The 12,038-nt window shown below is 42.8% G+C and overlaps 1 protein-coding gene across 6 annotated transcripts in view; it reads right to left on the reverse strand.

Moving 5' to 3' along the window:
* Positions 1-12,038, reverse strand: part of DOCK8 (dedicator of cytokinesis 8) — a 219,260-nt gene that overhangs the window by 36,379 nt on the left and 170,843 nt on the right. For all 6 annotated transcript variants that reach the window (XM_044391271.3, XM_044391272.3, XM_026519308.4 and 3 more), the window contains 5 exons: positions 8,230-8,399; positions 4,301-4,446; positions 2,223-2,405; positions 1,715-1,847; positions 703-790 (listed from right to left, as the gene is read on the reverse strand). In XM_044391271.3, the coding sequence (XP_044247206.3) occupies positions 703-790; positions 1,715-1,847; positions 2,223-2,405; positions 4,301-4,446; positions 8,230-8,399 (720 nt within the window). The remainder of the gene's footprint in view (positions 1-702; positions 791-1,714; positions 1,848-2,222; positions 2,406-4,300; positions 4,447-8,229; positions 8,400-12,038) is intronic.

The following is a 12,038-nucleotide window of genomic DNA, read 5'->3' on the forward strand; positions in this document are numbered from 1 at the left end:
ATATAGAAAATAATACACATAGCCAATTGTAGGAAATGCAGCAAAGAATACAGAAGAAAACACCGATTACCTCAACACCCAAAGAGAACCACCCAAGGAAAATCGCTGTTAATATTCTGGTAAATTTCCTGCCGGTCTTAAAATGTATTTACCCTGTGTAGTTAGAGATTTACGATTCTACTCTAAAATCAAGTGTGTATTCTGCTGTGGTTCACTTAACATTTTCTCATAAGCATGTCCCTCGTCATGCAATTTTAACACCAACTTAACATTTCCTTACATAGTTCCTTATTCCTGAGCATTTAGAATGTTTTCATTTTAAACATTTTGAGTAATTCTGACATAAATATCTCTGACTACACCTTTTGTACATGTTTCCAGAATGGAAATATGAATTTGAACGATGTGGTCTTGAGTGCCCTGTCCTGTCCCCTCCAGCAGCTTTTGTCAAGCTAGCTGAGATTGCTAAATATTAGTTTTCTTTAAATGCTTATCAGTGTGGTAAAGTTTTCAGAGCTGTAAATCATAACTCCTTATACCTTTGATGATCTTGGGTCCCTGGATGAAATGAATTTACACAGATAATGATGTTTCATTTTCTTACCCTTGGAAGGATGTAGTTGTTTCAGTAATATAAGTAGCCTGGGAAAAAAGGGTTTTAGACTTTAGGTAAAAGTAGCACAAAGTTGCTGAGTGACTCACTTATCTTGCTTCTCATTAGCTTGCCGCCAATGTGTCTGCTCCTTCCTCCATCTCAAATTTTCATTGAGGCCTGGAAACCGGTCATTCCCTAGGAGTTAAGAAATGCATGAGAGGAATGTGATTAGTATGAAACCCTCTAAGATAACCAGAAGTTCCGTAACAAGCTCAGCGCAGGGGACTCAGCACCACTAATTAGAGCCCATGCTGGATGCAGGGAGGAGACGTGACAGCCCAGGTCCCGGACGCCTGTGCTTTGATTGACAGCCCACAGCTTTAGAACCCTTGCCTTTCTGGAGCGTGGGTGAGCACGTGTCATGAACAGAAGGTTCCAGTGAAACTGGGGTTCTTAGTGAATTACTGAAGAGGAGAGTGTGGGTGTTAAATGAGGGTGCCCCCCCCCCACTGCAAGAGCTGAGCTCCCCCCAACCTCCTGGCCACTGTGTCCCATCGCATAGAATGAACTGTCATTCTGTGTAACTTTGAGCATGGCGACTAAGATGGAGTGTGCCCGAGCACTTCACTCTTTATAGCAATGGGTTCAGCCTTTGTGAGATCATTCCTGGCAGGCCTAGAACACTCGGACACCCCTGGGAGGCGGGGTATTCTAATGATGCCCTGAATGATTTGGGGAGATGATTTTGGAACGAGAATTATCTAGCGTCTTGACCATGCTCCACAAAGACGAGTCAAATGCCCAATGGAGAGGCTTCGACCTTGAGGGAGACCACATTCCATCTATCCTGTGACTCACGTCCTTGGATGTGACCTGTACCCCTGACAGGTTTTAAACAGAAGACGTATTTGAGAACATTTCCAGGGTTCCTGTGACCTTAGGACAGCAGCTTTACCTTGCAAGCACACAGCATGCTCAGAATCCAGGAACCTGCTTGTCTTTATTACCCTAACATCTTAAGAAAGCGATGGTACGTCTACTCGCGATGTGAGGACGCTTCTCCCCACCAAGGGTGTAAAACTCGCTGACGGAAAGCCGGGACGGGCAAGGCCAACACACCTGGAGCTCGGCAACGCCGCATCATCTCCCCCCGGGCCCCTTCTCCGCGGAGCAAAGCCTCTTCCAGCCTGGCCTTGACGTCCCTTGACTTCTGCAGGACTTGGGTACTGACTTTGTCAGAACTCTGTTTTCCCTGGACAGGACAGAGGCAGAAGGATGTTTAGTGTGGTGAGATCTCTGTCCGTGGGGTGAATCCTCAAAACACAATACTCCCTGGTGAACGGCAGCCAGTTTGTGCCCCCATGGCGATGCTGTTGGTAGGCGGGGGTGGGGGGATCCTATGGCTCAAATCCTATGAATGAGAATGGGGTTCTCTCTGCAGAAGGCAGAGATCCTTCCCCGGAGAAATGGCCATATCTAGAATGCAAAGAGGTTCTGGGTTGTAACACAGCAGTGAGAAAACAGAGGATGTCTCCCTTCCCCCCAAGCCAAGGGGAACTGTAGTAGAAACATCGACCTGAACTTAGGAGCTAAGAGCGGCTGTAAGGCTGAGCCACCTCGCACTCACCTTGTACTCAAAGCACGAGACACAGATGAAAAGGAGATCTAAGATCCTGTTTAGCTGCATGGATGGCAGGTCGGCGATCCACTTCTTGATGAGGCTCTGGTCGGCGTTCTTCATGATCCAGAGGAAGCAGATCATGAGGTTGCGGGTCGTGTCGGCATTCAGCATGTTGTACTGCTTGTAGGGCTGCGGGGAGGCAGGTGGCAAGATGGACGCAGGGGAAGAAGTAGAGCCACGGGAACCCCAAAAGTACAGGGGATGCTAAGCTCTTAGAACACAGGCATTGCACTTCGTCCCTCGCTGGGGAACTGTTTTCAGTAACCCGGCCTTTCTTGGGCTACGAAGCTGCGTTTCCTGAGCTGAGGAGCTCAGCAAAGGGGCTCGCGTGGGGCAGTGTCTGAGCCAGGCTTTTGGCCACGTCATGTGGGCACCCTCCGGCTCCAGAGCACTGTGGTCTGGTGGTCTGTCCTGCCTTAACCAGGCCCCCCAGTCTCAATGATACAAAGGGGGCTTCCCAGCTGCTAAGATTCCAAATATTTCTCCTTCCAGCTGGACACCGGAGGGTTGGACTTAGAGCAGAGAACAAGACTAGCCAGGCTCCAGAAACATCCTAACTGTTCAAGAGTTAACCTCTTTGTCAGAGTCCAAAGTATAACAGAAGAGTCATGAAGCGCTCAGCAAATGAATCAAATCCCTAATTTAGCGGTGTCCTCTGTGCTGGGACTTCAGTCACAATTTATGTTTTTCCGGGGCTCGGGGGGTGGTGGGGGCTCAGGCTATTTGCTTTAATACCTGGGTCCCAAGTGTTCATTTTTTGAGTGCTGAGCACACTTTTTTTCACTCATCCACTCAAGACAAAGAACAATATGCGCACCCTTGGTTCATGCAACGTAGCTAAGACCCAGTGGGATGTGAAACCCCCTAACTGTGCGTGTGTGGGGGAAATGTTGGTTTGGGATGGGAATGATAGGGTCTATGAAATTAGTTAAGTTTTCCTGAGTAGGGTGACAAGAAGATATGAAAACCTTAGCGATAACTTCCCAGGGAAAATGCTCTCACGGTGAACTTTGGGCATCTGAGCATGTGTCTTTCAGCCAAATAACAATGTAAAAGGCATCTCCTGCCTTGGGCAAGCTAACTTTGGTAAGATGCACATTATTAAGGTGAAAGAGGTCATAAAACACTGTATTTCTCCAATGGATGAGGGATATCAACTCTCAAATGTCTTTTCTCTTTCTTACATCCTTGCCTTCCAGCCTTCCCGGGGGTGTCCTGCCGGGCCGGGGTGGCGGGGGGCTTGCTAAGTGCTGGAGGGAAGAGAGGAAAGCCACCCAGCAGAGAAGCTACTTAGGTCTAGAGGCAGCCTTCCCAGGAGAGAACCGAGTGGAGCTCTCTGCAGATGTACGCCTTACGCTGAAATGCAAAGTTAAATTAAGCTGGACGACGCAGCGCTGTCACTGTCTGCCAAAGGAAGAGTCAGGGCTCCCCAAGGAACGGAGTTCCCACCTCAAAGAAATCAGACGTATTCCTGGAGGAACTGCTCTTTAAGCCCAGAGTCTGTGCAAAAGGACAGAGCTATCCAACTCTGTTTGGGCTCCCTGGGGCCCCAGAAAAACTGAAGTCTTTTGCCTAAGAAGTACGCACCCCAAGAAACTGGCCCCTTCAATCATTTTTTTGGAGGCAGGCATAGTGTGAATGATAAGCACAGATAAACACCGCTCAAGCCTCTCACCCGAGGGAGGCTTGGTTTGATCTTCTTTGCACGGATCTTAGATATCCCAAGTTCACCTCTTTCTGGTGTTCTGAAACTTGAACTCAGGCACGGTTGAGACTGCCTGGATTTGATCTGTGGACCTACCGCTACAGCCAGAGCTGACCGTGACCATGCCACCTCCTCTGCTGCCGTTTCCCTTCTCAACGGCTAGCTCTATGCTGATGCCTTTCAGAACGGAACACAGAGGCAGAAATCTCACAGCCTGCTCTACTCTGGGTTCTGGTAGGTAAATAGAAGAGCAGGCCCATCAGAAGATGGGACAAGACACAGAACAAAAAATAAACCAGAGAAAGGTGCACCAACATACCAAGGAAGAAAGCATTGTTCCACTTGTCTTCGAAGTAAAATTGTTTCCGGCTATGGCCAGTGCCACGTTCTGGTTAATTGCACTGGTCCCTTCCTGGTCTTCATCAGAGCCATTGGCACGATTTTTTCCACTACGGGCATCTGCAGCTGTAATGAAGAAATCATTGGCCTTACCCTACGATCCAACAATGGTGCTTCTTGGTATTTATGCAATGAGTTGAAAATTTATGCCCACATAAAAATCTGCACATTTCTAATGGCCAAAATGCGGAAGCAAGCAAGATACCCTTCAGCAGATGAAATAAACTGTAGAACAGCCAGGCAATGGAATATTACTCAGCACTAGAAAGAAATGAGCTATCTGGGGCGCCTGGGTGGCTCAGTCGTTAAGCGTCTGCCTTCGGCTCAGGGCGTGATCCCGGCGTTGTGGGATCAAGCCCTGTATCAGGCTCCTCCGCTGGGAGCCTGCTTCTTCCTGTCCCACTCCCCCTGCTTGTGTTCCCTCTGTCGCTGGCTGTCTCTCTCTCTGTCAAATAAATAAATAAAATCTTAAAAAAAAAAAAAAAAGAAATGAGCTATCAAGCCATGAAAAGGTATGGAGGAATCTTAAATGCATGCTATGTGAAAGAAGTCAATCTGAAAAGGCTACATATGATATGATTCCAACTCTAAGACATTCTGGAAAAGACAAAGCTACAGAGATGCTAAAAAGTTCAGTGGCTGCCAGGGCCTGGAGAGAGAGGGATGACCAGGCAGAGCACAGAGGAATTTTAACGTAGAGAAACGACTCGGGTTGATACCATAATCATGGATACATAGCATTATATATTTGTCCAAACCCATAGAATTTACAAGCCCAAGAGGGAACCCTAATGTAAACCACGGACTTTGGGTAATGATGATGTATTGCTGTAGGTTCACCAGCCATAACCGATGCACCCCTCTAGTGGGAGATGCTGACAATGAGAGGTTGTTTATACATGGGGGCAGTGGGCATATGGGAAGTCTCTATATTTTCTGTTCAATTTTGCTGTGAACTTAAAGCTGCTCTTTAAAAGTCGTTAAAAAAAAAATCTTTACTGATGTGAAGCAGAAAACAGTATTTCCCTATGTCTCTCACCCAATACCCGTGAAGGGACTGATAACTTATTAGTCACTGAAGTCTGCACAGTAATTTAAAACCTGATGGCTCCTCACTCAGTGCGGAGTGTGCTTGAGATGCTGTCTCTCTCCCTCTGCCCCTCCCCCCGACACTCACACTCTCTTCCCCCCCCAAAATAAGTAAATAAATCTAAAAAAAAAAAAAAAACCCTGATGTTTAGCATTACTTCTAAACTGCTACCATCTCTAGGAAAAAGCAGGCAGGTTAAAAAAAGAGACAAAATGCTCAGCAAAAGGTTAGGCTAGAATTAATTTTTCAAATTGTAAAAATAACAATTTTTGCGAATTTCATAACACTTTCCTGTAATATAATATTTTTAAAAAAATGTTTCTAAGTTTTTATTTAAATTCCAGTTAGTTAGTATAATATTAGTTTCAGGGGTGTAATATAATATTTTTTACTCTATTCATATATTTTAAATAATGACCAAACAGAAAGGAACCCATAATAATAGAACTATTCAGTTCTTTGTAAAATAACAAGCTATTGTTACAAGTTCAACAATAATGTATTAAATTTCAAATGTCTGAAATGAATGTTAATTTATTATCTCTATGTAATATAGACATAACTATGTTTATATGTAGGTCTAGATATATGTGAACAAAAAAAGGACCCACCACTTAAAAGGTTGGTTTTTCACCAATCACACGCAAAGTTTTTGCTTAAGCAGTTGTTAGAAAAGTGTATTAAAACACTTGCAACTGATTGATTCATAAAAAGTCGCTTGCCAACATTGTATTTGGATCTTCAATTTCAGGAAAATTAGATTGCAAACGGTATTTCCTCCTGCGAAAATTCTGAAAACAGAACTCAAATATTTTTAGACTTAGTTTTTAAAAATAATAGTTCACTATCTGTGTTTAAAAGCAGCTGAGTTTTTAAACAAATGGTAAAATGAATAGCATGTGGCAATTATGTAAGATCTGATAACATTATCAGATTTGAGGATGCATTCTTACTTCCCCAAATATGAACAGGGTCATGGTTATAAAAGACAGAGAGAAAAATTTCCCACATAAAATGCTTTTATAGAAGGTCTCTCATGTCATCCTTATCACATCCCTAAGATGTAGACATTGCTACCACATTTTTACAGTTGAGGAAAGAGGAGGGAAAACATTAAAGGTAGAGGAATTTTTCAAAGGTCACATGTAGCAGTAAATGGGCTGGAATTTGAATTCAGCTGTATCTGTTTTAAAAACTAAATTCTTCTTAGAGTATCAATCAAAGGATTCCATAAGTAATAGATGCACTTTATTACCTCTAATAATAGAATACTTTCACTGTTTTCCCACTTGTCAGCTACGTCATGACTATAAAGGTCAATGCCATACATCAAGAAACCATTGAGATTTAAAAGGCTTGGAGGCCAAGCGCTGAAAAGCTCTGATCCAAAGTGACTGATTTGGAAAATTCTCATTGACAAGGAAGCTTAGGAGAATGTGTGCTACAGCGGTTCCCTGCTTTGGGAATAAATGAGTCATAGGTCTTTATGTGGAACTTTCTAGAAACTTTCAGCAAAATTCTGGAAGTGGTCTGCAGGTCATCTGCTGTGCTCTGGATTATATCCTTAAATCTTGAAGACAGCACTGTTCTCGATCTGGACTCCAGTCAGGCACTACCAGAGAATGCTCACCTCCTGGGCCGAGCTTGCTTCTGTACATCCCTTGCCCATTTTCTGTTCATTTACATTCCCTAATCCACACAGTAATATGTAAATAAACTCATGAAGTCCACAAACTCCTTTAAGATAACTTATCCTTTCCTCTTGCTGAAAAATGAGAGATACTGACTTCCAACACCAGAATCAGCCTCTTAGGGCCAAAGGCAAAATTCCACTGTCACGGCAGAATTTCCTAATATTGAAGACACCATGATTTTTTTGAGAGACATACAGATAGAGAGAGTTAGAGTTAGGAGGGGCAGAAGGACGGAGAGAATCCCAAGCAGGCTCCACACTCAGCATAGAGCCCGATGCAGGGCTCAATCTCATGACCCTGAGATCATGACTTGAGACAAAGTCAAGAGTTAGACGCTTAACCAACTGAGCCACCCAGGTGCCCCGACACCATGATAGGGAGCAATTGTTTAGGGTCATTTGAGTCTGCTTCTTTCCTAAGCCATTCGTAAGAGAAAAGAGAAGGAACACCTTTATTTCAATGCCTTAGAGTGGTGATCTCCCAAAGGAGTAATTCTGTTAGTACTTTGTCCTTTGTGATGTATGGTCTATAAAGTTCATCATATACCAGCAGATAAGTGAATAAATGAACAAATAATTTCTAAACGAACAGCCATAAGAGACTCTTAACATAAGAGACTCTTAATAGGAAACAAACTGCAGGTTGCTGGAAGGGACTGGGTGGGGGAAATGGGGCAACTGGGTGATGGACATTAAGGAGGGCACGTGATGGAATTATTATATAAGACTGATGAATCACAGACCTGTACCTCTGAAATCAATACATTATATATTAATTAATTGAATTAAAATTTTAAAAAGTTTAAAAAAAACCCATGCATGACTATGGTCCTTTACAAAACAACAAAAAACTTATTGGGGGGGTCAAAAAAAAAAAGAAAAAACCCCAAACCCTAAAAAACCCCAAAATTTATTGGGACCTATGTGGAAAAGATCTGGAGAGCACTGGTGTGGAAAACTGCTCACAAAAACATCAGCACTAGAGCTAAGAGCAGAAACTTCATTCCAGTGGGGCACTTGGCAGGGGCCCCCATCAATTCAAGGAAGGACACGGAGGCATCATTACCTGTAAAGTCATAGAGTTGCGGCAAAGCATCCAAAATGATGCCAACCAAAGGCAGGTAGAGGGCAGCGATTTTGACCTTCACTTCCGGTTTGACACAGCGCGGGTCCAGGTCGTGAGAGCTCAGAAGGCTATGGATGGCACTGACAGCCTTCCTTTGCACTTTGCTGATCCTATTGGCACAACACAGAAAGCTAGACGTTATGGTGAAGGGAGATGGGCCAACACGCTCTTAAACAATAAGGAGGAATCAGAATGCTCCTGATCATTGGGGTGACATGTGAAACCAAGTGGAAGAGGGGAAAAGTGTCTGGAATCCAGAAACAGACTGCCTGTGTTCTGGTCCTGGGTTTGATGTTTCAAAGTCCATCACACTGTAGCATTCGGTACTTTATTCCTTTTTATTGTTGAGTGATATTCCACTGTGCGGATAGAACACATTTTATTTTGAGAGAGAGGGGTGGGGTGTGAGGTGTGGGAGAGGGACAGAGGCAGAGGGAGAGAGAGATTCCCAAGCAGGCTCCACGTTCAGTGCAGAGCCTGATACCGGGCTCGATCTCACGACCCTGAGATCATGACCTGACCCAAAATCAAGAGTCAGATGCCTAACTGACTGAGCCAGCCAGGCGCCCCAGATCATATTTTAATAACCCATTCACCAATTGATGGACTTGAGATTATTTCCACTTTTTGGCTATTATGAACTATTAATGTTGCTTTGAATATTTGTGTGTAAGTTTTTGTATGGATATAGGTTTAGTTCTCTTGGGTATGAAGTTTACTTCATACCTCAGAGTAGAATTACTGGATTTTATGGTAACTCTATTTAACCTTTAGAGGAATCATCAAACTGTTTTCTTTTCTTTTTCTTTTTAAGATTGAATTTATTTATTTGAGAGAGAGAGAGAGAAGGGCATGAGCAGAGGGAGGGGGAGAAGGACAAGCAGATTCCTCATTGAGTATGGAGCCTGATGCAGGGCTCAATTCCAGGACCCTGAGATCATGACTTGAGCCGAAGTCAGATGCTTAACCAACTGAGCCACCCAGGCACCCACCACCAAACTGTTTTCAACAGTGCTTACACCATTTTACACACACCCCCCACACCTGGAAGACGTTCCATTTTCTGCCAACACTAGTTAATATTTATCTTTTTATTATGGCCATCCTAGTGGGTATGAAGTTTGGACTGAATGTTTGTATCCTCCCAAAATTTGTATGTTTAAACCTAATTCCTAGTGTGATGATATTAGGAGGAAAGGCCTTTGGGAGGGGATCAGGTCACAAGGGTGGAGACCTCTTGCATGGGACCAGTGCCCTTATGAGAGACCCCAGAGAGCTCCCTTGCCCCTTCAGCCATGTGAGAATACAGCAAGAAGATGACCATCTATGAACTAGGAAGTGAGTCCTCATCAGACATTGAATCTGCCAGCACCTTGATCTTGGACTTCCTAGCCTCCAGAACTATGAGAAATAAATTTCTGTTGTTTATAAGCCACCTAGGCTATGGTGTTTTTGTTACAGTTATCTGAAGGAACTAAGAGAGAAGGGGTATTTATCTGGTTATGATACGCATTTCCCTGATGGTTAATGTGGTTGAATACTTTTTTCATGTCCTTATTTGTCATCTCTTCTTTGGAGAAATGTCTATTCTGATCCTTGCGTTTTAAAAAATTGAGTTACTTGTCTTTTTGTTATTGAGTTGTAAGATTTAAAAATTGTATAAAGGGGGGGTGCCTGGGTGGCTCAGTCAGTTAAGCCTCTGACTCACAATTTCAACTCATCATGATATTATAGGCCATGAGATCAAGACCTGTGTCAGGCTCTGTGCTCAGTGGAGAGTCTGCTTGGGATTCTCTCTCTCCCTCTCCCTCTGCCCCTTCCCCCACGTGTGCAAGTGCTCTGTCTCTCTCAAATAAAAAAATAAATCGTTTTAAAAATGATATAATGGGCACAAATCCCTTATTAGATCTACAATTTGCAGATATTTTCTCCCGTTCTGTGCATTGTCTTTTCATTTCCTTGATCATGTCCTATATATCACAGAAGTTCTCACTTTCATGAAATCTAACTTAGCATTTTTTTTCTTTTGTTGTGCCTATTTCTCGTGTCAAATCTAAGAAGCCATTGCCTGATCCTATTTCATGAAGATTATCCCTATGATTCCATCTAAGAGTTTTATGGTTTCGATGCTTACACTGAGGTCTTTGATCATTTTGAGTTAGCTTCTACACGTGGTGTGAAATGGGGACACGACTTCATTCTTTTCCATGTGGATACCCAGTTGCACCAGCACCATCTGTTGAAAACACTACTCTTGCCCCCTTGAATTGTGTTGGCACCCTTGTCAAAAGTCAATTGACTCTAAATGTGAAGATTTATTTCTGGACTCTTAATTCAGTTGCACCGATCGATATGTCTATCGTTACGGCAGAACCACTACCATTGCTTTGTAGTAGGCTTTGAAATCAGGAAATGTGAACCCACCAATTGTGTTCTTTTTCAAGATTGTTTTGGCTATATTGGGTCCCTTGAATTTTCATATGAATCTTAAGGTCAGCTTGTCAGTATCTGCAAAGAACCCCGCTGGAATTTTGAGAGGAGTTGCACTGAACTTGCAGATCAATTTGGGGAGTATCACCATCTTAGTAGTACTGTCTTCTGATCTGTGAATATGTCGTGAGTCTCCACTTGTTTAGATCTTTTTATTTCTAAAGTGTTTCATAGTTTTTGGTGTACAAGTTACACTTTTTTTTTTTTTGTTAAAAACTTTAGTCCTAAGATTTTTATTATGTTTTGATGCTATTTTAAATGGAGTTGTTTTCTTAATTTCATTCCACATCGTTCATCACAAGTATATGGAAATATAATTGATGTTTGCGTATTGATTTTGTACCTTGCAACCTTGCTGAACACACTTATTATCTTTAATAGGTTTTTGATGGGTTCCATAGGACTTTCTAAAAATAAATCATGTCATCTGTGAACAGAGATAGTTTTACTTCTTCCTTCCCAATATGGGTGCCTTTATTTCATTTCCTTGCCTGCTTGCTCTGAGTAGAGTTTCCAGTACAACGACGAATAAAATAGAAGTAGCAAGAGTCGGTATTCTTATCTTGTTCCTGGTCTTAGAAGAAAAGCAATCAGTCTTTCACTAATAAGTACAATGTTAGCTGTGGGTTTTTCGTAGTTTTCTCAGGTTGAGGATCTGCTCTTCTATTTTTTTTTTTTAAAGATTTTATTTATTTATTCGACAGAGAGAGCCAGCGAGAGAGGGAACACAAGCAGGGGGAGTGGGAGAGGAAGAAGCAGACTCCTAGCGGAGGAGCCTGATGTGGGGCTCGATCCCAGAACGCCGGGATCACGCCCTGAGCTGAAGGCAGACGCTTAATGCTTAATGACTGCGCCACCCAGGTGCCCCCTGCTCTTCTATTTCTATAGCATTTGCTGAATGTTTTTTCAAGAAGGGTATTAGATTTTGTCAAAGGCTTTTTCTTCATCTATTGAGATGACTGAATGGGTTTTGTCCTTTATTCTATGCATAGAATGTATCATATCAATTGATTTTCAGATGTTAAACCAATCTCGTGTTCCTAGGATAAATCCTACATAGCTATAGCATATAATCCTTTTTATGTGTTGTTGAATTCAGTTTTCTAGTATTTTGTTGAGGATATTTATATCCACAGTCATATTAGTGTGCTGTTTTCTTGTGATGTCTTTTGTCTGCTTTTGGAATCAGGGTAATGCCGGCTTCATGGAATGAGCTGGAAAGTGTTCTTTCCCTTCTATTTTCTGGAGGAGCATGCGAA

This window comes from Ursus arctos, unplaced genomic scaffold, assembly GCF_023065955.2.
Source record: "Ursus arctos isolate Adak ecotype North America unplaced genomic scaffold, UrsArc2.0 scaffold_33, whole genome shotgun sequence".
Lineage (NCBI taxonomy): Eukaryota > Metazoa > Chordata > Mammalia > Carnivora > Ursidae > Ursus > Ursus arctos.